Raw genomic sequence first — 26,399 nt, forward strand, 5'->3', positions numbered from 1 at the left:
TGGGCGGAGACTCCGGAAAATCTGGTCATCAGAACTTTCCGGGAAAAACAAAGTCTCTGCAACAAACTAGTACATAGAATTAGGCAATATGTAAGAGTGTAATATGTAGGATAGTAGTGAGCAACATCCGACATAGCGCTGAGAACAATGTAGAGAGTAGCCAGTACTACGTAGATAGGACCCACTGCTATCTCAATTTTTTTTTTCTACAGATGGCACTGACTACTATCTGACATGGTCGCCAGTTCTATTTATTTTTTTCCGTGTGCTATCTCAATTTTTTTTTCTACAGATGGCACTGACTACTATCTGACATGGTAGCCAGTTCGATTTATTTTTTTCCGTGTACTCTTTCAATAATTTCTTAAAAATATGAATTCTGGTTCAAGTTTTAATGTCATCAGGTAGCTGATTAAACCAGCTAAACTAAATATATGATTGATTTTTCTCCAGAGTGTGTGCTTGTTTTATTTGTTTCTAGATGGTTACATGGTCTTGTATTATAGTGATGTTTGTTTTTTATCAGATGTACATATGTTCAGATAAATAAGTGGGGGTTAAATTATAAAACATCTAAATTAAATTTAAATCTCTCTTTATTAATAATCAAATTTTTAAATTTCATTACATTGTGCAATAAATCAATTCAACGGTAAAGTAAATTGAAACGGTTAAAAATTATGACTAAAGTTTCACTTTATCAATTTTTTTGCAAAATTATTATTCGGAACTCTCCTTCTCTCCAACATGAGCTGAATGATTAATTCCGATGATCTTTGGTGCTAAAAATCCTCCAAGCACATAAACTCCGCGGTGAACAATACCAACACCGCTTAATGCTGTGGTACTTGTTACTCCAGCTGGACGTGAGTCGAAATATGGTACAGTCGTTTGTCCGAAGTTGGTATCATCAGATGTTTGGAATTTTATGAACTGATTCGGCATTGAATCTATTACATTGATGAATGTATTATTGAGTGAATCACCCACATTTGATAAATCCAACTCTTCTCTGGAATAAATAAAAAATATTTTTTCATTTAAAAATAATTAGATATAAAATTGAGTTTTAGGTGAATGTTTGATTATATTTTGTCGTTAATAATCTTTAAATATTTCAAATCTTAATAATCATTAAAATTAGTCGGTACATTAGTAGAAGGGAAAATTATTAATTTATTTGTTTATAAAGTTAGTCAGTGAGTTTTGAAGAGAATGTCATCGGAGTGATAAAAGTTTTTAGAAATGATTTCTTCTTTTAGCTTCTTCAATTCACTGTTTGTCAAACAGTCGCAATGGACAACTGGCTGTCGATTTAACATCTTACCCGATAATAACAATACAAATAAACAAATCAATTATTTACAGAGAAAATATAATCAGACTAGTGTCTGATTATATTTTAAATAACAAATTCATCCGGTTATTTAAATTATTATCTTTAAAAAGAGTTATCAGTTTAAATAAAAACAAATTTTTCTAACTCATGTCGTTGTTTCGATTTGAAAAATTTTAACTGATTTTTTTTTTGCATTCAAATAAATTGATAGTTTATTCAAACAAACATTAACAAAAATAATTTGATTAAAATTTAAATGAGATACAATAGGACCTCGTTATAAGACTACGCGTTATAAGACTTTCCCCTCAATTTGTTAAAACTCGCTCGGAACGCTTCCCCTATCAACAACTCAATAAAAATTTTGCGCCGAAACCTCGCTATTAGACTAACGACCAGTACGATTAAAATCGAGATAAAATGTACATACACAAAGATTGTAGATAATTTATTTTCATAAAGAATATTAAAAATTTCGTGGTATCACATCGCTTGCAGATTTGAATTACGATGGAAACACGGTGGGTTTGTTCCATTTTACCACTGTGATTACGTGGTGTATCCACCGTGATTTCACGGTGGCTTTATCACCGTGTATACACGGTGTTTCCACTGTGATTGCACGATGTAACCACCGTGATTACACGGTGGCTGTGTGCCATTTCACCACCGTGGTTCCACGCTGTTTCCACCGCGTAATCACAGTGGAAACACCGTGTATACACGGTGGTAAATCCACCGTGGAATAACGGTGGATACACCGCGTAATCACAGTGAATACACTGTGTGTACCCGGTGGTCAAATGGAACAAGCCCACCGTGGTTATACGGTGGATCCACGGTGTTTACACTTCCACGGTGTTTCCACCGTGATTCAAATCTGCGAGGGATAATTAATGAACAGAAAAGATCGACAAAATTCTGTTTATTTATGATTAGGGGAGGGTGGGGCAGAGCGGCCCCCCTAAGCCAATTATTATTTTTTGTGGCTTTCAACCATAAGATCACTTTACTTTTGTCCTATTTCGAACAAATTTATGGACATTTTGCCAAAATTCTGAAAAAAATTTTTTTTTTTTTGTGGGGCAGAGCGGCCCCCCTTCAAAAAGTGATAAAAAAATTTGTTTTTTTCGTTTTTTTTTTTTTTAAATTGTTTTCATCATTAGAATGTATTTCTTACTCTTGACAACTATTTTTGGTTTTATATTACTCGAAAAAAATTTTTTAAAGCGTAAAAAATCGTTCACTCTCGATTACCTTAATTACTAATTGTTATTTAATAAAAAAAAAAAATCAATTCTATAATTTTACTTTATTTCAAAAATTTATTAACAAAAAAAAAAATTTAATTTTCATAAATTTTTAGTGACCAAATTTGCCTCTTACATAAAGAAACGGCTGAAAAATATGAAAAAATAATTTTTTCGGAAGTTTCGGCTGGTCCATTTTGCCCCAGGTGTTATGCGTAGGGCTAGAAATGTGGAATTATAATAATTTTTTTTTATTTGACGATAAAAATATGAAAAAATCACTTTTTCAAAATTTTGGGCGTGTCCATTTTGCCCCAAATGTCATGCGTAGGAGTAAAAATGCGCAAACATATCTGATTTATAGTAATTAGTCGAAAAAAAAAAAATTTTTTTTTTGGTCAAAATTTCAGGGGGGCCGCTCTGCCCCATGGGGGCCACTCTGCCCCACCCTTCCCTATATATAAAATAGATTCACTGTATAATAGAGTAGAGTTGAGCCGAATACATAAATAAAACGCAAAACGGCGATAGTCATACCGAGGTTTGGGCGCGAACGCTGTTAAGCACAATAGCGGGGGTACCTAAATTTTAAGAATTTTTTCCCTTACAGCCTCGAGCTAGTCTTATAACGAGGTCCTACTGTATAATAAAGTATAAAATTAAACATTAGTTACCTTGCATATTTGTAGTCATCAGTAGTCATACTGCGTGGTGTCATCCAGAAAGATGGTTTTTCCTTAGTTGCATTCAACCTACCATCATGATAATTGAAATAAGTCACGTGTATTTCCAATTGTATCGGACTCTTGTTATTACGATTTTCGGGATTTGGTTCTTGTTGTCCCAATTTCACACCAGTAACGACATAATTCGGTTGAGCAATAATATCATCAATGAAAAATTTATCGCGATTATATCCCAAGTACGTGTAATCAGTATCGAACTCAAGGTACGTTTGTTCTGCTGAATCGTCATCATCCAATAGAACAATTGAACCCTCGGGAGTATTTTGCAAATAACCAAATTTTCCGAGGGGTACCATTTGAATTGTCGCTTCGTCTATTTTACCTTCTGGTAATAATCTACCTTGCTCAATTTGTAAATGGATCATATCATCTTGATTTGAAAATTTCACATTTGTTACGACCCTTCAATTGAAATAATAATAATAACAATAATAATAATTGTAAAAATAATAATAATAATAATAATAATTCTCACATATTATTTTCAATATCCGCCATTTGAGGCATTAAATTGACAGCACGTACTGCCAATGATGCAGCTCCTTCTTCGGAACATTGACACAGTAAATTATCACAAGGGGCTTTTGTCATCGTATCAACATAATTTCCTCTACAATATTCTTGGAGTTTTTCAGACTCGGTCGCCCATAAGTAACGTGGGCCAAATTCAGATGGCTGAAATATCAGTAACGAGTACAAATTTATTTATTATTTTAAGTGTGTGTAAGATCAGTGTTTAACAAAAATTAGTTAAATTTTGAAGATTAAATACCCGGGTCAAAAAATTAGCGACAAAAAGCAAAAAGTAATGCGTTGTCGCAACGTATGGTAGCGTTTCACTCGCTTTAATTACAATCACGTCATTAGTTATAGAGAGCAAAATTAAATAAAAGCACTGGTCGTGACATCTTATTACTACGTTAGTATATTAAAGTTAAAACTGTAAATAAAATTATAGGCTATTAAGCGTACAAGTGTTAAGCAAAATGTATAGGCAAGGCTAAATATATTTTGCACTTCCGACACGACTTACAGCGCTCGGAAATTGAACTTTCAAAGCAGGTGTTGCAAAAGAAATATTTACCGATTCACAAAATGACAATCGACCTGCGGGTACACAGTTGTGTAATCTACCATGACACTTTTTAGCTGGACAGTAATAAGGCATATATTTAACATCGGCTACAGATAAACATTCAATTTCGTTGAACGATACAAATGAATCAGGGTCGATATCGCACGTTAATGATAACTGACGTTGATTAACATAAACCCATTCAAATAAATCTTCTAGACGGAAACAGTTTTCACCTGAGAAAATAAAAATGTTATTACTATTCTTCCGAGTCTTCAATGTCCATTTTAGTTTATAATTAATTAATTGAATAAAAAATTTTTATATAAAAAAAATATGAAGAACGGTTGGTTTGTGGGCCAGCTCCAAAACCTCGCTGTTTTCAAGCTCCTCGAGCTTCATTATTATTGTGAATACATTTTCAAGCTCTTCGAGCTCGAAAATAATTATCAGTACATTTGTTTCTTTGAACTCTCTGACTCTCGAACGAATTAACGATTACTCGATAATGGATCAATTATCAAGCTGCAATATTTTAAAAATATTTTATTCTACCCAGGCCTGATTTGCGCGCTTTATGACGTCTGCGTTGCGAACCCTAAACGGCTGTTTCCCGACCGGCGCAAAGAATTTGAGTAAAATCAAAATAGATGTCCTCGACTTTCACCGGCGTTGTGAAAAGTGAGTGGTGAAATGACATTTCACCACGCATCTCAACATTTTTAACTGAGCTCCATCTATTAAATATCGTAAGAACTCGTTGAACGACTTGAAGTTTTTTATCAAAATCCATGTTGAACGGCTAGTCCACTAAATAAGGTTACTTCAATTCATCATAAGGGGAGTGGGTTATACCGCGTGGTTGTGTTGTATTTATTTTGTTAATAAATATTGAAATTAATAATTAAAACATCCGAGTAAATTTTAAATCAATTAAATATGAATTATGAATTTTAAATCCGATGGTTTTCTGTAATTTGGTGGGTGCACCGTGTCGCTAAAGAGCCACAGACTTCGTTTCGCAGATTATTATTAATTGCGTAAATCAGGCAATTGTTGAATAAAATATAGTGCATAGTAGCACACTCAGATAGTCTTTATCCGGCAAGCGCAATGATTTCAACATACGTCTCCGGGCCGTGTAACCTTACGACTCGTGCTGAAAAGATTGACCTCGCCACATAAAGACTATCTTAGTATCCTACCTATGCAATATACTATTTTAAAACTGCAAAATATAAAATTGATAATCATAATGAAAGCTTCAGAATGAATTTTTTTTTTCCGTTACACAACTAATTTTTAACTTCCCAGTATGAAAATTGAATATTTTTGGAAAGAGGAAGGAAGTTATTGGTTTTGATCCGATTTTCGAAAATTAAGTTTACATCTGATGTCGATGTTTTTAGGTCCGAGGAAGCTATTTTAAAAATTTTCAGATAGATGTCTGCCCATCTACTCACTTGTTCTCGCGCGCGTGTGAGTGTTGTGTGTATATTAATTTTTGTCGTACACTGAAAAAAATAATCGCTAGCTGCTAGCGATTATTTTCTTTAGCAGCTAGCGATTAAAAATCGTTAGCTGCAAGCGATTATTTCGCTAGCAGTTAGCGATATTTTCGCTAGCAGGTAGCGATTAAAAATCGCTTGCTGGAAGCGATTTTTTCGCTAGCTACTAACGATTTTTTCGCTAGTAGCTAGTACGGTGTAGGTAGGGGAACCTGGGGCACGAAGGCCCCCCTCAAAAATTTGGTAAAAATTTTGTTTTTCATTTTCGGTCAAATCATGATACCTCTGATGTTTTAAGATGCTTTAATAAAGATATTTTAAGTCGATCTGCGATATATGGGGCACAATGGATCACTCGAAAAAAAAATTGTAATGAAAAAAATTTTTTTTTCCTGGGCACGACGGCCCCCTCCCCAGAAAAAGCATAAAACAAAAATTTTTTTTGGGGGCCTTCGTGTTCCAGGTTCCCCTACCTACACCGTACTATCTACTTGCGAAAATATCGCTAGCTGCTAAAGAAAATATTCGCTAGCAGCTAGCGGCTATTGAAATGGCGTATCAAGACTTAATGTTGATTAGATTTTTAAGTCGCTCGGCTGATTAGTATCCAAGTTATTTGAGAAATAACATTCAAAATATTTTGCTTTTTTAACTTCCCGCTAAGAAAATTGTAAATTTTCAAAAATTTGGGAAGTTATTGGTTTCGGTCCGATTTACGAAAATCAAATTTCCATCAGATGTCGACGTTTTGAGGTCCTAGGAAGCTATTCTGACTAATTTGAAGATGATGTCCGAGTGTATGTATGTATGTACGTACGTAGGTACGTATGTAAATACCTGTATCTTTTGAACAGATGAACCGATTTTGAACCTTAAGGTGTCATTCGACGCGGATTGTCAATATCTTGAAGCCGTGAGAAAATTGAGCTTGATCGGTACGGCTCGTTCAGAGATATTCCAAAAATAAAGTTTTTTCAAAAATGTTTTTTTTTGATGACTTTTAATGTGCTCGATAGATTAATTCCAAAATGGACTGGGCTCTAGAGCTTTATAAGCCGCGTCGAATGCCACCTCAACCATCAAAATCAGTTCATTTGTTCAAGAGAAACCGTTGTCGAAAGAAATAAAAAAAAAAATTTTTTTATTTTTTCTGAAATATCTCAAAAACGACACTATAAATCGAATTTAAAATTTGATCAGCTTTAGAACTTGATAAAACGCGTCGATTGCCACCTCAACCGTCTCAATCGGCTTATTCGTTTGAGAGATATCGTTGAAGAAAAAATGGTGAAAAACGTTTTTTTTCGAAAACAACAGCATACAAACGTATTTTCGAGCTTGAAGAGCTCGAAAATGTATTCACAATAATGTTTTCGGGGTTCTTGAGCTCGAAAACAGCGGGAAGTTTTGGGGCTGGCCCGCAGGGTCAACTGACAGACCGATTTTTAAAATTATTTTGTTGCATAGCTCTGCAACCGCTCGGTCGATTAATCTCAAATTAAATCAAATCTAAGTCTCAAAATGTTTTTTCGATTGTAAACATTACTTTTTTTCAGCGAAATATCTTTTTTTTTTGGCCGAGGCGTTTTTTAAGCTCGAATAGCTCAAAAGTTTTTTACCAATAATAACGATTTCAAGCTTTCTGAGCTCGAAAACAGCGGGAAGTTTTCGGGTTGACTACAGTTGAAAAAAATTTTTAATCTTAGAGACTCGAAATCTGCTTTAAATTTTTAGTCACTTATCCCTGATTAGGAAATACGATTCGTGAGGATTGAAAACGATTAAAAATCTAATTCTCATTAATCGTTTTTAATCGTCATAATCCCCATGGTTTTTCACATTTGATCGTCCCTAATCTTCAAATAACTATCAATTATTTTACGATTAAAAACGATTAATGAAGATCATAAATTTGAAATCCTCATGGATCATTTTTAAACTTCAATCGGAACCAGGAATTGCAATATTATTTTACGATTAAATACGATTCATGAGGATTAAAAATTTTTTAATCCTCATGAATCGTTTTCAATCGTAAAATAACATACAGAAATTTCTGGTCCTGCATGAAGATTAAAAACGATTTAAAGCAATTAAAAATTTAATCGTTTTTAATCCTCTTTAATCATCAATGAAGGATTCGTGAGGATTCAAAACGATTAAAACAGTTTTAATCTTTACGAATCGTATTTTCTAATCAGGGATTGTAATAAATTGTTGTTATAATAAGCTTTTTAATTACCAAGTACGTATTTTGGTGCATCACAACGTAGATTACCGGGCGAGGAATGTGCCAGCATTGTTCTCATCGTTGTTATGTATCGAGCGTGTCGGGTAATTGTACTATTAATGTTTTCAGTTATTTGAGACTCAACATTCACTACAATCAGTAGTAATAAACGTATAAATATCAATATAAATAAGTTTAATAAATAATAAGTTGGATAAATTGTTGATCGTGACAATTACCATTTGTTGTAATTTGTCTATAGTTCAAAGCAAATGTTGTCATTATAAATGCTTTTATTTCATTGATGATAGCTATGTCGAAGATGCGTTTCATTCTCTCATGTAAAGTCATATCGTAATCACATTGATATTTAAGATCTACGATCTGAAATTAAAATTTAGTGTCGCTTTAATAAATTAATTATTAGATTTAATGAGTGGTATTTATTTAAACAGTGTCCGCAGCCGGATTGGTTTTTTATCGGTATACACGGAGAGAAATTTATGGTAACGATTACAATAAATTATGAGAGTTGTTTCCCATAATGTATGGTAACCGTTACCATAATGTTATAGTAATTGTTCCTATAATATTATGGTAATGGTTACCATAATGTTATAGTAATGGTTCCTATAATATTATAGTAACCGTTACCATACCATTATGGTAATCGTTACCATAATATTATAGTAATCGTTACTATAATATTATGGTAACCATTACCATAATATTATAGTAATGGTTCCTATAATATTATGGTACCGGTTACCATAATATTATGGTAATGGTTACCATATTTATGGTGATGGTTGCTATATTTACGGTAATGGTTACCATAATGTTATAGTAATTGTTCCTATAATATTATGGTAATGGTTACCATAATGTTATAGTAATGGTTCCTATAACATTATAGTAACCATTACCATAATGTTATAGGAATCATTACTATAACATTATGGTAACCATTACCATAAATATGGTAACCATTACCATAATATTATGGTAACCGGTACCATAATATTATAGGAACCATTACTATAATATTATGGTAACGATTACTATAATATTATAGTAACGATTACTATAATATTATGGTAACGATTACCATAATATATGGGAACTATTACCGTAATATTATAGTAACGATTACTATAATATTATGGGAACGATGACCATAATATTATGGTAATCATTACCATAATATTATGGTAATCATTACCATAATTATTTCACATGCGATATGGGAACTTTTCCCAGAAAGTATGGGCCTATATCCCATAATTCCAAGTAATCATTACCATAACGGTATGGGATGATATTTCATAAACGTACTAGGAACGGTTACCATAAATTTCTTTCCGTGTAATATTATGATTATAAGCTATAAGCGCTCTGTAAAAAATTTGCGGAGTAAATCAAGAGTTTTTCCGAAGTGATGATTTTTTATTTATTTAATTCCCTCGAAGTGAATTTCACTCAAAATGGGAGTTTTGGAAAATAATGATAAAAATAAAAAATTACTAATATATAGTGAGAATCGGTCTTTTATACTTTTACTTTTATATTGAGTATGGAAATAATTACGAGCTCCCTTTACAAATATTCACGAAAAATAATTTTTTTACATTTATTAGCAGCTGACTGTTATGTTTAATTATAAATAAAATAAAATCCGTATTAATCCGTATTATGAAATGAAATCCGTATCAATTCCTGACTCACTCCCGAGTTCTTACATAGTGACGGTATTGAGAGTAACGGGCGTATGTTACTATTGCTGATTTTTCGCGGGAGATTTCTTATTATTTTTAAAAATATGGGACCCGTAATATAGATAAAAGTTTACGAGCTTTCTGTAGAAAGTTCGATGTTCTCGAATAATGATCTCATAAATTTTCATGTAAAATAATTATTTTAAGCTCTAGACATTAATGAAACTCGGAATTTGAATATTCGAAAACCGATTGCAATGAATATTTATTCTAAAACTCTAAAAATCATAAATATCTAAAATAATTTATATTGATACTATATATTTACTTCTTCGTAAATTGTGAAAAAATAGATAACTGTTGAATAAATATTATCCACATCGCCTGATGTTACTGATGAATATATGGCATCTGTGATATCATGCAAGTTGTTACCATCTGATCCATCTATTTCATTTGTGAAAGCTTTTATTTCGTCAATATCGTCATTTTCATCAAAATGAATCAAATCGGTTAACTTCGCTAAGAAGTTATCAAGTTGTTGACTGTGGTTTATAAGATTGCTAACTGCGCTCCTAAACCCAGAATCATCTTGTATCGCGGAAATAAAAGGTTCAAAAAGTTCTTCCAAGGTTTTCGTCGAAGTTAACGATAACACAGATTGCAGAACATCAATAACAAGCTTCGTGTCGTTTATGAATATCTTCATAGTAGTTTCTGGTGAATCTAAATTATGATTGAAATATAGGTTATTATTATTATGATTATAATTATTATGGTTATTACTCTTACACTTATGAATTGGAGATGTTTTTGTAGCATTAGAAAAAGAGTCGGCTATACTCTTCATATAAGCTTCGACAGATGTTGTATCTGAAAGACTTAGAATAGCATTGGATTGCTGATAATTTATGATGGAAATGATGATCATTAAAAATGGTAATTTGCCCATTTTTATTTTTTGTTAGTTAGTTGGTTTGCTAAGTTGTTTAGTTATTTATCTGCAATAAGTTATTATTTATTATTCATTGTTATTGGTATTGTTATTGTTATTGAAATTATTAAATAGACGTACCTGAGAATGAGAATGAGGATAATAATACGTGGCAGAAACGTATAAACAGTGATTGGACACGACGACCAATGCGAGTTTATATATTTTAATAATTATTGAGTCCACTTAACACACACTTAAACTACTCGTTAATCACTCACAGAATGATAAGCCATCAGTCATTATAAAAACTAATATTAGTAATGATAGCAATAGTTATTGGAGAACAAAGACGACAACGTAGCAAACAAGTGCGTCATACTAATCACCGCCTGAATTATAAAAATTCTTCTAATTATTGATTTTTTTATTCTCAAATTAATGAATATATATTAGGGTGTCCATTATTTCTCAAATCGATTTTTATGTACCGATCGCCCCCTGAATCTTTAGTTTATGACCTAAAAAAAGATATCCAACATAAACAGGCTCTTAATTTTCACATTAAACTGTGCCGAAATCATTTTATATTTCCCGTTTAAATAACATGGAATTTTTAGACTTTTGACTTTTAATTTTTTTTCTCAGAAACAAATGAGAGTAAAAATTTGATCGAAGCATATTCTGATGGAAAACTGAACGCTTCACAAAAAAGTTCTCTTATGAATTTTCGATAAAATAACTCCTTCAAACGTTATTTGACGTTAAACATGTAATTGTTATCAATTCTATAACATTTTGAAGTGTATTTTCAGTTTTACCTTTTTTTGCTATAAAATCGTCGAAATAAAAGATAATTATTATTATCACTAGAGTACCGATGATCATTCATGTAGATCTCATGGCCTAATCAGAAAATCAAGAGAGCTCAACGAGCTCGAAAACAGCGGGAAGTTTTGGGGCTGGCCCGCAGGGTCAACTTATAGACCGATTTTTTTGTAGGAAATCAAATCCCCTACAAAAAATGTCCTGTACGATTTTGTTGTAAAGTTAGTGGTGTGTGAGTAAGATATTTTTCATGAAAAAACATTTATTAAACATAATGATTAATCATAAAGTAAGGAATTTACATTGATGTTTTTGATGCTTTTTTGTAATGAATGAAGTTTGTTACAAAGCCTACATTTGATATTTTTCGTGAGATGAGCAGTTTTGGTGTAAAATCTGTCTGCACGTTGATTTTTAAAAAGTTTAAATCAACTTTAAATACCTGAACCGTACGTTTTAAAGCTTTTGAGCTACTGAACAATTTTGTAGAGCATAAAATTTCCTACAAAAATATTTATGACTAAAATTTTTTCCTCAACGTTAAATGAAGTTATAGGATTTAAAAAATAAAAATAAAATTCCTATGCTACACGGAGAGAATTTAATAATACTATCTACAATACAAAATTTTTAATTTTAACTATCTAAAATGGTAGTAACATTTTTCAGTGGTTCTAATAATTAATTTTACTATTGAAAATGATCACAGTAACAAATGATGGTGGTGACAATTACTATCGAAGATGGTAATTCTTACGATTAAAGATCATATTTATTACAACCGGAGATGATAAGTGTTACCATTCAAAGTTGTAAAAATTCTTAATAAGGAATGTGCGTGTGCAAGAATGCGCTTTCGTGTGTGTGTGCATGTGTGCGGGCGAGTGTGCATGTGTACGTGTGTACCTGTGCGTGGGTATGTGTGTGCGTGTGTGTAAGTGTGTGAAATTAATCACTTCCACAGTTAAACTAATGACACATAAACAAGCGTCAGACTATAACGCTGATATTAAAATTTTTTATTAGCTTAGATGTTAATCATTATTTAAGCTGATAGCGACTATTACCATCAGGTTATTAAGAATTACGATGTTGAGAATAGTAGTAATTATTTAAGATAATAAAAGTTATAATTTCTGATTATCATAAACAATTGTAAATTTTACCATATAGTTAGTAGATATGATTCAGATTGTTTATTTAACAATTTCATGATATTTTCTATCATAAAATTCGGTTTAAAAATTGTACTATGATTCGATGATAACTTTTACCATAAAATTCTCTCCGTGTATTAGCATGAGAAAATTTAAGCAGCGAGCCACCTTTTAAAATTGAAATAAAAAATCGTCCTTTTAAAAGAATTTTTATTTCGAAGTATAGAAATTTTTTTTACAACAGCCGAAAAAAAAAAATCTGGGCATCGGTTGGCCCTGCAGGCCAGCCCCTAAACTTCCCGCTGTTTTCGAGCTCTTAGAGCTCGGAAATACTTTTGTTTCTCTTTTCTTGTGAGCTTTTCAAGCTCAAAAAAGTTACGGTTTATGTTAAAGTTTACAAATTTAGAATCCAAAATAATGAATGAATGAGCGTTTTTTATATATTTATTTACAATTATGTTCAATAATTAGCTCAAAAATAAGTATTAACGTGATACGTTGTATCTTCATCGTGTAAGCATATCGTGATACCAGCGAACATGACGATTTTTGAGCAATCACTTTCAATGACTTATATAAAGAAGAACATATTAGTTTTGAGTAATTATGTTCAGTAATTATGATGTTTTTCAATGGAAAAAGCAGATGTAGAGTTTACATTTATTATTCCGTCAACAATATCTCTCGAATGGATTATTTGATTGGGACGTTTTTTGCAGCAATCGAATGCTTTTATCGAGTTCTAGAGCTGATTAAATTTTGGAATTGATCGATTCGATAGATTCCAAAATATCCACGAAAAACGGAAACAAACCATTTTTTTCCATTCTTTCGTCGACGATATCTCTTGAACGGATTATCCGATTAAGACGGTTGAGGTGGCAATCGGTGCGTTTTATTAAGGTCTAGAGCTGATGACAATTTGGGAATGATTGGTTTAGTCGTTTCGACAATATTTGCAAAAAACCGTTTTCTATTGTTTCTTTCGTCGACGATATCTTTTGAACGGATTATCTGATTGAGACGTTCTTGGTGGCAATCGATAGCATTTTTTGAGTTCTAGAGCTGATTAGATTTTGGAATTGATTGATCCAACAGTTTTTACAATATCCAAAAAAAACGAAAAAAAAAATTTTTTTTTTTTCGTATTTCTTAAATATCTCAGAGTTTATTTGACTAAATGGTCTAAAATTTTTTTGAAAATCTAAGTTCAGAAGATATCTTTCGAATGCCGCAAGAACCATCTAAATCGCTTCATTCATCAAAAAGATATGAGAGGTTTACATCCACACACACACACACACACACATAGACACACACACACATTCATACATGCATACAGACATCGCTCTGAAAATGTCAGAATAGCATCCTAGCACCTTCAAATGTTGACATATGATGAAAACCCGGTTTTTGAAAATCGGGGTGAAACCAATAACTTCCCGAATTTTTTGAAAATCGTCGATTTTCTCAGCGGGAAGTTAAAAAATATCGATTTTTTTAAGAGCACCCTAAATATATGTTTTTTAACGAGTGGCCTCTGGAGAGTTATCGTGTTCACGACGAGTCATACGTAACAATTGACAGTACTGGTTTTTCGGATTCAAATAATTTATTTCAAATCAATGAAATAACAAATCAACTCAATACTTAGTTTCAATTGTTCTAATTAGTTGGAGTATACAGTTTAATATATTTTTGTGTGATCAGAAGAGTGTAGTAATGTTTTTGTGTGAGTGAAATAGTTGAAGAGAAAGAAGTATCAACAAAGCACTCTCAGCGCTTGAGTTGTGCGAATAAGAAAATAGCAGTTCTGTGTAATCAATAAATCATCTAGTATATTAAATAGTACTAATATATTTTTGGAAGCATAATCTGGTTGATCAGACTCAAAATAACGAATTCGAGAAAAAATAGCTTGGGGTCAAGTCGATTATAAGTCATTTCATTTTTCAGCTCATTACTTTATTAACGCAATAGATAAGTTATAAATTAAGTCGAAATGACGTACAGTCAGTGCGTCTTTATCAATCTAATGACGCCTTAACATACTTGTTGAACATTATAGCAGTCAATATCTCGACAACCACTTGAACCCTCCGGCTACTCATCAACTCCATCCATAAAACCACTCAATTGCTCGGAAATATATTACATATGATAATAAACGTACGTCATTAAAAATTTGTTGAATAACAGCCGTCATTTTCAGTGAAATTCTCCACCCTCCCTCCCTATTGATAAATTCTTTAGCACTTGGAAAAAGTCTACAATATATATGAAGTCATTGTAAGGGTATGCCCTTGCTTCTACGTACCAGGAAGTTCGAGCAATTCTCCGTCAGAAACTAGGGTAATCTTGAGCACTGGGTTCTGAAATACCTAGTATGACTGAGTACGCAGCTTGATTACAGGATAGGGGGAATGATGTAATGAATCAATTTTATGATATAATTCTTTTTATTTTAATATCATTTTATTTGTTTAATTAATATTCTGATTATTTACAAACGTGATCTGTACATTTACCATAGAAAGAAAAGCAAAAGAACTATTGTATTAATGCGTAAATGGGAGATCCTGGGTCTGATCTCATGAGTAATGTAATTGATTTGAAAAATTTATTTTATACGATGCAAATTGTTCATAGTCATGACTGTCATGAGAATAGACATAAGGAAGCGTTCCTATATAAGGCAGCAATGTACGCGGCAAAATTCCTCGGTCTCGGAAAAGTAAACCCTCTTATTGAACTCCCCAAGGAGGAATTTAAGAGGGTCGTCAGGAACGCTGAGCAGCAAAAACTGCTCAGTACACACATGGACGAGTCCATGCACAACGTATTCTTTAAACACGTGCGTGATCATGGCTTGTCCACCCAGCTGACGTTTTCCTTCCTTAAGTCAGCTGGCCTGATGTCCGAGACCGAAGGATATATTTTTGCCTGCCAAGATGGTGTCATCAATACCCTCGAATACCGTGCTAAAGTGCTCCAGATGCAGCTGCCCGACACACTGTGTAGGGTGTGTAAGCAACATCCTGAGACGCTTATGCATCTCTTGTCAGCATGTCCTGTGCATACATTCAGCGTCACAATACTGCTCTGCGAGTACTTTACTACCACCTTAGACATACGCACGGTATCGATAACACACCAGTGCTGCCTTATCTGCCAGGAGATATTCCGCAAGTTGTTGAGAATGACCGTTGCCGTATTTACTGGAACGTGCCATTCGCAACAATTCGGAAAATAGATCACAACAAACCTGATATTGTGCTCTTCGATAAAACCACTCGAGACATTTATGTCATCGAGTTCTCAGCACCTGCTGAGTATAACATCACGGTTAAAGAAGAGCACAAACACGAGATATATCAGGATCTCCTGTTCGAAATTGGCAAACTTCACCCAGGTTACCGTGTCAAACTTGTCGTCCTCATTGTTGGCGTCCTAGGAGGGATGAAACAGTCGTTTGTGTCTGCATTAGCTAGAATACCAACTTGTTTAGCGCAAGTTGAGTTTCTGGCATCGCGGATGCAAAAGGCTGTTATTCTCGGGTCCCTCCGATTACTTAGGCAAAGAAACTTGGCCTGCTGCGCATGCTGATCACCTTGTTGATGAAGCATCGCAGCAGTAACGATTTGGCGCTCAGCTGAGGCCCTCGGTAGAGTCGGACTACCGGGGATAACCCCCTGAGCAGTTAACAACAAAAGAAATAATAATAATAAAAGTAACAATTAAAATTTCATCATTCTTTATTCACAATCAAATTTCGAATTTCATTACATTATACAAGAACTCGATTTTATAATATCATAACATAAAAATTTTACATTGAATTAATAAGAACAATAATCATCGTAGTCGTCTTGTTTCTTCTCTCCTTTCTTTTATAGTTTGTTGACTATTTCACTGACTTTGGCGTTTATATCAATGTCATAATTAATATAATCTACATGATTAAGAGTGAAGACTTTTGGTGCAATGAATCCGCCGTAACCTTTAGCAGCACGATGAGTGAGACCAATTCCACCAAGTGCTACACCCGATGTTATAATAGCAGGTCGCGAGTCGAAGTATGGGACTGTCGTTTGTCCGTAATCTTTCCTATAACTTGTCGGTTGGAATGTCACATGTTCATTAGCTCTTGAATCAATTTTATTGTTTATTCCTTTTAATGGATCATCTTTATCGGACATATCTAATTCTTCCCTGAAAAATAATTTTATTACGGGTGAAAAAAAACTTTCAAAATTTCTATGAATTATTAGCAGAAGCAACTCCTGCCTGTTACTCTCAATACCACCAGTCCTTTATACTATTAAAATCAGCATCTACGCAATAAATATATTTACCTTTGCCATCCATATCTTTCGTTCATGTACTTGTCGACATGTTTTCCATTAATCCACTTCAATGTTCCGGAAACATCATTTTCACAATAATCGCTATCATAATCATCTCCAGGAAGTAGTTTACCACCATAATAATCAAATTTCGTAGTATGGATTTCTAATTGTATTGGACTTGAATTCCACCCGTCTCTTGGATTTGGATATTCGGCGCTGAACTTGACTCCGGTAACAATGAAATCCTTTTCAACCGTAATGTCATCAAGATTTAATTGTGCACGATTGTAACTCAAATATGTGTAATCTTCGTCATGAATAAGCGTTTTCTGCATTTCGCCGTTCGACCAAACTAACTCTATTTCCCCATCGTCGGAATGTATTTGAGAGAATTTTCCAAGCGGAACCCATTCCAGAGTACTTGTATTTATATGACCTTCATTTAGTAGTGTTCCTTGCTGGATCTGTATGTGAACAATATTATCCTTCTTGCGGAGTCGAACATTCGTGACAACCCTAATTGTAAAACAGTAATTTAATTAGTCGGTAATAATACCAATACAATTAAACAAATTCATCCGGTCTATTTGAATTATTATTTTTAAAAACGAAATCAGGTATAATGGACAGGACTTTCAGCCCCATATCTATTATTCTAATTTTGATTGATTGTAAAAACGAAAATTGTAGATATTTTTACTGAAAGTTTTTATCTATGATTATCAAATCATTGAAAAAAAATTAATGTACTCATTCAAAAGACAATCAAAATCAGAACACGATTTTTTTTAAGAAATTGATGTTTAAATGCAAATAACTAAAAAAGCGTATCGAAATTTAGAAAAATTTGGAGGAGATGAAATGGTCTGCCAAAAAAGTCATAGGCCATTTTGTTACAAGTCTAATATTTTCGTCAAAAAAGTAAAATAATATCGAAATTTATAGTAGCTTAAACTTTAACTTAAAAAAACTTATGAGCGGGTAGAGTTACCAAGAAATGAAAAGAGTTAGAGATATATTGGTTTATTCAATTTATGGATTTGTTAATGAATTAGAAAAACTCGAAGCTTGAAAAAAAAATTTTCTTGTGTTATTCAAATGAGAAATCGAATTTTTCAATGAGCTAGATCTGTAATCGAGATAAATTTTTTTTCTTGTGCGAGAATTTTTCATTAGTGGTGAACTATGATTTTTCGCACAAGCCCTTAAAAAAAATAGTGTTGCTCTGAAATGACGCACCCTAATATATATACATATACATAAACTTTTGAACCAATGGTACTTCGGAACTTACTCGACGAATTATAATAGGCAAAATTCTTTGAAAATTTCACCATAAGGGCAAAGGCAAATAAATAGATTTCTATGGAATCTACTAAAAATAAAAAAGTAATTTCGAAAAATTAATACCGTAGCCTTGCAAATCAATTAATTTCCGTTAGAGTGAGTTCCCACATCGCTATATGTATTTCGATTTCAAAAATTTGAAATGAATTTAAAAATTTGAGTTGTACCTTTGATATAATTAGATGCTAAATACAAAGAAATAATAATATATCATACTTATTATTTTTAATATCAGAACATTGTGGTCGCAAACTGATAGTTCGTGTTGCTTGAGTTTTTGGTCCTTCTTCTGAACATTGACATATTAAATTTTCACAATCAGAGTAGACTAATGTATCGATATAACGTCCACGACAATCTTGCATTTTCATAGGACCAGTTTCAGTACTTATCCATTCATATCGTCGCCCAGTCCCTATTCTCTGTTCACATATAAATTTTAATTTATCATTCCAATTATTATTATTATTATTATTATTTTTACTTTTTTTGAGAGTGAATTCAATGTTATTATATAAAGAAACTGAGAAAAAATAAAGGTGGTTTTTTAGTCCGGCAATCAAACCCAGGTCATATACTCTCTAAAAATGAATTAGTGAAATTCACTGCGAATCAGTGAATAGTCACCATTTCTACAGCTATAAGTATACCACTAATTCGACCAGTGGTATACTTATAGCTGCTTCCAAGTGCATATTCACTAATTCGCAGTGAATTTCACTAATTCATTTTTAGAGAGTAGTGTCAACTGCTTTAAGGGGGGGGGGGGGTAGGGTTTTAAAGGCGAAAAAAAAGGATATTTTTGTGATTTTTTCCCGGCGAGATGAGTAATATAATTTCATTAAACTTAATCACATATTATTGTACAACTTTTAAAGAATATCAGAAAAAATTTTCAACGAAAAATATTGATTAATAAGCCGGTGAGGTTGAATCTCCGGAGGCGCCTCGAAAAAAAGTCGTTTTGCAGTGAACATCATAACTCGTTACCGGATCATCGGAAAAAAAAAATTGATATGTATTTTGAAGTTGATGTATTTCTCGAGGTTACCACGAAGAGTTTTTTTTTTTCGATTTTTTCCAACACTTGGAAGTGAAAAATGCGATTTTAGCTCAAAAAATCGCGGTTAATTTGTTATTAAAAAATAGAAAAAAATGAAAAACAAAAAAAAACTCTTCGTGGTTACCTGTTGATTTATGTGAAGAAGTAATGTTCAAATTTTCAAAAGGATCGGTTCAGTACATTTTGAGTTATAATGTTCACGGACTTTAAAAATAACGTTTTCGGGAAAATCTATTTTAAGTTTTTTATTCGTGAAAATTTGAAATAAACTATCAATAAAAGAATATGAATTTTTATACTTATATTGAGTCATCAGTTTGCATCCTTTGAAAGACACACAGCCGGAGAAAGGGATTCGGAAGAACAAAGAAATTGCAGCTTATTTCTACTAGGGGTATGTAGGGGCAGGTCGGGCAGGTATAAAAATTAGGTATCACAGCTGGTCATTTGAAACGCTGTAACTCCGTTAGTTTTACTCGGATTGATTTAAAATTTGTACACAATATTCTCGACATATTGTTCATTCAGAACAAAAATAATAAAAAAAAAAAAAAAAAACTAATTAAATTTTAAAACCCTACTCCCCCCCCCCCCCTTAAGTTAAGGTAACTATACCACTAAGCTAACCAATCATTTACATTATTCTTTTTCAAGTTTTCTCTGATATTACTCATTGAATTGACAGATCGCGTAATGTTGTAAAATTACATGAAATGTCTAAGTTACAGTCTAGTCGCGTAAGGAGTTCGCTCGTTATGAGTCCGCTGACTTATTTTTTTTTGGAAGACATTCCCTCTCTATGACTACGAAAATAGTCATGTACATATTCACACGCTTGCAAAGTAGGGGAAGTGAGAGTTACCCTTCATTAGAAAATACGATTCGTGAGGATTAACACTGTTTTAATCCTTTTGAATCCTCACGAATCCTCAATTGATGATTAAAGAGGATTAAAAACGATTAACTTTATAATCGTTTTAAATCGTTTTTAATCTTCATGCAGGACCAGAAATTGCCGTATATTATTTTACGATTAAAGACGATTCACAAGGATTAAAAATTTTTAATCCTCATGAATCGTTTTTAATCGTAAAATAATATTGCGATTTCTGGTTCCGAATGAAGATTAAAAACGATTCATGAGGATTAGAAATTTCTAATCCTCATTAATCGTTTCTAATCGTAAAATAATTGATCATTATCTGAGGATTAGAGACGGTTAAATGTGACAAACCATGAGAATTATGATGATTAAAAATGGTTGATGAGGATTTAATTTTTAATCGTTTTTAACCTTCACGAATCGTATTTTCTAATCAGGGACGGCTCTACACCCCTGTAGGTGGACTCATAAAGCGATTCGACTGTGTTTATACAGTTCGTGAAATGTCTAATGGCGGTATTGCTGATTGTGTAATATTTGTAAATTAAATAAATATTTTCAAAAAAGTCATATTTAGCGCTCAACAACTCTGTGCTAAAGGTTAATCGTGGGCCTAGTGACCCTCAATAGTAGTTTATCCATCGAGTGCGAGCGTCTTAGACTCGATTGTACTAGATAAATACATTAGTTTTTGTGACAGATATTTGAAATTTACTACATTTAGTGCCTATAAATGGCAGGTTATAAATCTGCATTTATTTATTTGGTAAGATTGTTCTGAATATTTGTTGAAAATTAGAGAGAAGTCGGTAAGAGGATGAATGAAAATGATGATAAATTTTGTCACAAGATGGCTCGTTAAGTTACTTCGATATTTTTTGGTCGTTTGCTATCGCACATGTAACCAAAAAATATTTTTTAATCGGATGATGACGTCACTATTAGAACTATTAGGTATCTTTTTTACCAGCTGTATCTTATCTAATATTTTTAGCTGCCGGCTATAGGCGCTAAATGTCGTAGATTTCAAGTGTCTGTCACGAAAAATATATTATGTTTCATCATGGATTATTTTTTGATTATATTCTGATTAAATCCGGTTGAAAAGTTTTAATCGGATTCCAGGGAGAATAATAATTTCTTACCGATAATTTTTCCGATTGAAATCGGTTATAAGTCAATCGGAAATTCCGGATTAAATCCGATTGAAATATTTCAATCGGATTTAATTGAGAAATTACATTTTTTTTCAACTATTTTACGATTAATTTTTTTTCAATCAGAATTAGTCGGATTCAATCCGAAAATAATAATTTTTTTGTCATTTTCCGATTGAATACGATTATATTCGATTGAAAAAATTTCAATCGCATTTAATCGGAAATTAATTACAAAACAAAGAACTTACAGATTCACAAAATGACATCGGTTCCGCATTAGTACAATTGTGTAATCTTCCATTACATTGATATTTTGGAGTATAAGTTTTAATGAAAGCTGACTTCGTGTTTAGTTGATTTATAACTACATTTTCCATATTAAGGTTTTTTGGAATGTTGCAATCTTTGTTGAGCTGTTTGGCATTTACGTAGTAGAGTCCAAAAAGAGAATCCAAGCGGAAACAGTTGTCGTCTTTAAAAAAAAATATCATATAATACATAACTATTCGAGAACAGTTATGAGCTTTTCAAAACGATAACTATTTAATGTTCTATAAAAAATCTGGAAATCGGTTGACCGTGTAGGCCAACCCCGAAACTTCCCGCTGTTTTCCAGCTCAAGGAACTCAAAACATTATTGTCAATATATATTCGAGATCATTGGTATTTTCGAGCTTTCCGAGCTCGAAAAAAGTTACGTTTCGCATTAATTTTCAAGAATTTAGGATTTTAAAATCATTTTTTATCACCGATATCTTTAAAACTAAGAGTTGTTAGAGATATTTGTGTTCAATTGTTGAGAGTATGGGTTCAATCCCGGCGCTGTGCAGTTTAATCAGGTGACTGATTTCGTCTAAGATTTTATAACCGCTTATTTAATAATAATTTTTTAAAATGAAGTCATCAAAATTCACCTATAACATGTCTTTGTTGGTCACAGCGATAAATTTCAGCCGATGATTTTTCCGTGGCTGTTTTCATTGCTTGTAAGTATCCACGCATATGATTCAATGTATGTCTCACAGCGCCTTCCAAATTTGTTTTGTAACTAACTACAATAATAACAATAAAATAAAACATTAATTTAATACGAACTTAAAAAAATTAGAAGAATAAAAAAATACTCCAGAAAATCTAACAGTGCACGCCTCATACATGTTTGACCTAATTTTCACAATAGTTGATTTGAACAAATTTTTTAGAGAAAGTTAGTTGATATTATTTTTTTCATATCTAATATGATATTCTTGAGCTAAAATAGTATATTACATACCTAGGCCAGTAAAATAAGAAAAGTCTCAGAGCACATGTAATTGTTGGCCGAGGCGAAGCCGAGGCTGACAAACATGTGCTCTGAGGCTTTCTTTTTTACTGGCCAAGGTGCGTATACTATTTTTCTGCTCGACGAAGCCGGAAAGTTGCAACTTCGTTTAGGGCAGCGGCCCGAAAGTTGCCACTTTCCGGCCAGAGGGCAGAAAAAATATTGTGTTCTATAAGTTTCTTAAAGTTGAATATTCAGAATAAATAAAAATAGACAGTTATAATTGAAAAAAAAAAAAAAACGAAAGAGTGAAAAAATAATTTTTCTTAAGTAATAATATTAAAAAAAAAAAGAAGAGTTTTATGTTGTAGAATTGTAGGTTTTAAGTCTTCATGAATAATAACAAAGCAACAAAAGTTACAACAGTAAATTTCAATAGGGTTTTTCCTATTAACAAAATCACGGTATTAAAAAAATAATCGTGTTGATTGATGGTGTTTTTAAAAAGTTATTGCGATAACCCATGGGTATACGAATTTTCGTAAAAGATAATGGTCATAAAAGGTTTTTGGGACCGAAATATTTATTTTTAGATATGTTTGTCGATTAATCCACTTATACCTAAGTCAGAATTAAAGTTTAATAAATAGTCTAGATAATGGTATATAATTTATCTTATTTCTTCGTACCGATAAGAGTGTAACAGAGATTAAAATGTGAAATTGGACGACCATTATGTAGCGGTTATAGAGCACGATGAACGCTGTGCGTAAAAATGAGGCGTGCAAAACCAAGTTAATAAATAAATATAAAATAAAATGCCATCTTGTAGACTGAATGGAAGATGAATTTCTTTGAAGATTGATAAATAATATATTTACTTGTGTAGTTAGATTTTATTTCTTTATAACGATAACCAAACACGGTCATAATGAATCCACGTATTTCACTGGCAGCTACAAGGTTGTAAATTATTCTTATATGATCTTGGAATGATGATTGCAAATCACATTTTTCTTCAAATGACAAGTACTGCAATGATAATTAAATTATTTTTGCTACGGAATTTGTGAATTATTTAAGATAAGTGTTATTAGTTTAAGGCAAACTAAAATGGTTGGCTTCTGAAGAAATTCAAATGGCCGACTATTGACGAAATCTAACCTCTAGATTTATAAATGAGAGACTTTGAAGATTTTTAAATTTTATGAATTTTAGCGGGTGAAATATAAACCAGGCTGCAAAGTTTAATGGTTTTATCTAAAGTTGATTAGAGTTATAGAGGGCGTACTCGCGCTTTTGGTTTTTAAATTAATTACTTTTTTTACGACCAATGACATTTAGTCGAGGAATCGACCTTACAACACGGAGAGAAATTTATGGTAACGATTACAATAAATTATGGGAATGGTTCCCATAATGTATGGTAACCGGTTTTATTGAAATGTCGATTATAGTAACCGTTACCATAATATTATGGTAATGGTTACCATAATAGTATGGTAATGGTTACCATAATAATATGGTAATGGTTACCATAATATTGTGGTAACGATTACCATAATATTATAGTAACGATTACCATAATATTATAGTAATCGTTACTAGAATAGTATGGTAATGGTTTCTATATATTATGGTAATCGTTACTATAATATTATGGTAACGTTTTCTATAGTATTATGGGAACGATTACCATAATATTATAGTAACGATTACTATAATATATAGAAACCATTACCATACTATTCTAGTAACGATTACTATAATATTATGGGAACGATGACCATAATATTATGATAACCATTACCATAATATTATGGTAACGTTTACTATAGAATTATGGGAACGATTACCATAATATTATGGTAATCATTACCATAATTATTTCACATGCGATATGGGAACTGTTACCATAATTATGGGCCTATATCCCATAATTCCAAGTAATCATTACCATAACGGTATGGGATGATATTTCATAAACGTACTAGGAACGGTTACCATAAATTTCTTTCCGTGAAACAATCGGTATATATTTACAAATCATCACTATTGCTTACATTCATTAACGAATTAAGTTTGTTGTTTTAGCAGTTGTTAATCCCGGTAACAATAATTTATGATTTAATAATAAAAGACGAATCGTTAGCTGAGAAAAAAATATTTTATTAAGTGGTCTTTTGTTGTTCTTCCGATCGCCAAAACAATTACAAGACACGAGATATTTAATATTTTTTTGAACAAATATAAACAAAAATGCGATGATGGGCCTCGTATTTTCATGAGTAAACGGTTTACTTTTTAGTCAGATTTTAATTCTCAATATCACGTTAAATTGCAACCCTTCAAAATTATTTAAAGCTATCCCACTTTGAGTGATCTATAAACTAACAAATTATTATTATCACTATCGAATCCTTACCTGTTCATTTTTAGTGACAAAGACAAGTAAACCATCAAAAATAGTCGCAGACTCCTCGTGTACAGTGAACTTACTATACATACCATCGAGAGCATTTGCCAAACCATAGGCACCGTTGCTTGTAATAACATCGATGATGTTATCTACTGTACGTGTTAGTAGCTTGTTTTTCAGATCAAGACAATCCAAAAATAGTTTGAACCACTGGTCAATGCTCGTAATATATTCGCTTACTTTTTGCATCCCTTCATCCATATACTGCTTATTTGATAATCTACTTGCCACCGATTTTAGTAACTCATTCATTCTTGAAGAAATAGCCGACGGAATTATTGACAATTGGTTTATAATAGATTCCATCTTAGACAAAACGCCGCCCAATAATTTACCTATACGGACATTACTTTCAGATAGATAGCCAACATTTCTGTCAATAACTTTAAGATTGTGCTGAAGTGCATCTGCATTGTCGTTTATTTTTGAAATTGAATTATCGAGCTGGTTTAGATCCTTCAATCTGTTTTTGGAAGCATCAACTATTTCTTTGTTATCTTGAATTACTGTGGGGGTTGATACGTTCTCTGTTTTGGTAAACTTGTTAATAGAGTCACTGATTCCGGAATATAAATCTGTAGCTACATCTACGCAGCCCATCATTGTGCTTAGACTTGGGAATTTAGCGTATGCTTGATGGTGACTCGCGAACAGGAGTACCACCAATAAAAATGGTAATTTGCCCATTTTTTTTTTGTTGTGATTCTGTTTATTTGCTAAATCGTTTAGTTATTTGTCTGCAATAAAATTTTCATAAATTTTTTTATTATTGTTATTGTTGTTATAATTATTAAATAGACGTACCTGAGAATGGGTATGAGGATGATAATACGTGGCAGAAACGTATAAACAGTGATTGGACACGACAACTAATACGAGCTTATATATTTTAATAATTATTGAGTCCACTCAACACACACTTAAATTACTCGTTAATTACTCAAAAAAAGATAAGCCATTAGTCATTATAAAAACTAATAATGAAAATAATAATGACAGTAATAGTTATTTGAGAACAAAGACGACAACGTAGCAAATAAGTGCGTCATACATATCAACTTCTAAACTATAAAAA

General features: G+C 32.3%; 2 protein-coding genes across 2 annotated transcripts; both read right to left on the reverse strand.

The window, feature by feature from the left end:
• Positions 1-598: 598 nt before the first annotated feature.
• Positions 599-11,081, reverse strand: LOC130672909 (uncharacterized). The gene is made up of 9 exons (XM_057477689.1): positions 10,939-11,081; positions 10,656-10,864; positions 10,192-10,589; positions 8,388-8,532; positions 8,161-8,298; positions 4,420-4,646; positions 3,811-4,010; positions 3,264-3,737; positions 599-1,012 (listed from the first exon to the last, which is right to left on the reverse strand). Exons 2-9 carry the CDS (start codon positions 10,813-10,815, stop codon positions 721-723), a joined length of 2,034 nt encoding a protein of 677 aa, XP_057333672.1. The 5' UTR covers positions 10,816-10,864; positions 10,939-11,081; the 3' UTR covers positions 599-720.
• Positions 11,082-16,672: 5,591 nt separating this feature from the next.
• On the reverse strand, positions 16,673-25,927 carry LOC130673364 (uncharacterized). Its single transcript, XM_057478351.1, has 6 exons — positions 25,354-25,927; positions 22,499-22,636; positions 21,833-22,056; positions 18,695-18,900; positions 17,138-17,647; positions 16,673-16,994 (listed from the first exon to the last, which is right to left on the reverse strand). The coding sequence occupies exons 1-6, from the start codon at positions 25,925-25,927 to the stop codon at positions 16,673-16,675; spliced, it is 1,974 nt and encodes a 657-aa protein (XP_057334334.1).
• Positions 25,928-26,399: the final 472 nt, after the last annotated feature.

Source organism: Microplitis mediator, chromosome 8, assembly GCF_029852145.1.
Source record: "Microplitis mediator isolate UGA2020A chromosome 8, iyMicMedi2.1, whole genome shotgun sequence".
Taxonomy (NCBI): domain Eukaryota; kingdom Metazoa; phylum Arthropoda; class Insecta; order Hymenoptera; family Braconidae; genus Microplitis; species Microplitis mediator.

What these genes read in the sequence shown, in the direction of transcription:
- LOC130672909 (XM_057477689.1), bottom strand. Translation starts at nt 10,815, where the DNA reads ATGGGCAAATTACCATTTTTAATGATCATCATTTCCATCATAAATTAT. An exon ending in AACATCTCCAATTCATAAGT is followed by an intron (nt 10,590 to 10,655) that starts GTAAGAGTAATA and finishes ATCATAATTTAG; the next exon opens with ATTCACCAGAAACTACTATG. An exon ending in TTTTCACAATTTACGAAGAA is followed by an intron (nt 8,533 to 10,191) that starts GTAAATATATAG and finishes TTTTAATTTCAG; the next exon opens with ATCGTAGATCTTAAATATCA.
- LOC130673364 (XM_057478351.1), bottom strand. Translation starts at nt 25,927, where the DNA reads ATGATGGGCTGCGTAGATGTAGCTACAGATTTATATTCCGGAATCAGT. An exon ending in TTTGGCAAATGCTCTCGATG is followed by an intron (nt 22,637 to 25,353) that starts GTATGTATAGTA and finishes TTATTATTGTAG; the next exon opens with TTAGTTACAAAACAAATTTG. An exon ending in TCTGATATTAAAAATAATAA is followed by an intron (nt 17,648 to 18,694) that starts GTATGATATATT and finishes TTTTACAATTAG; the next exon opens with GGTTGTCACGAATGTTCGAC.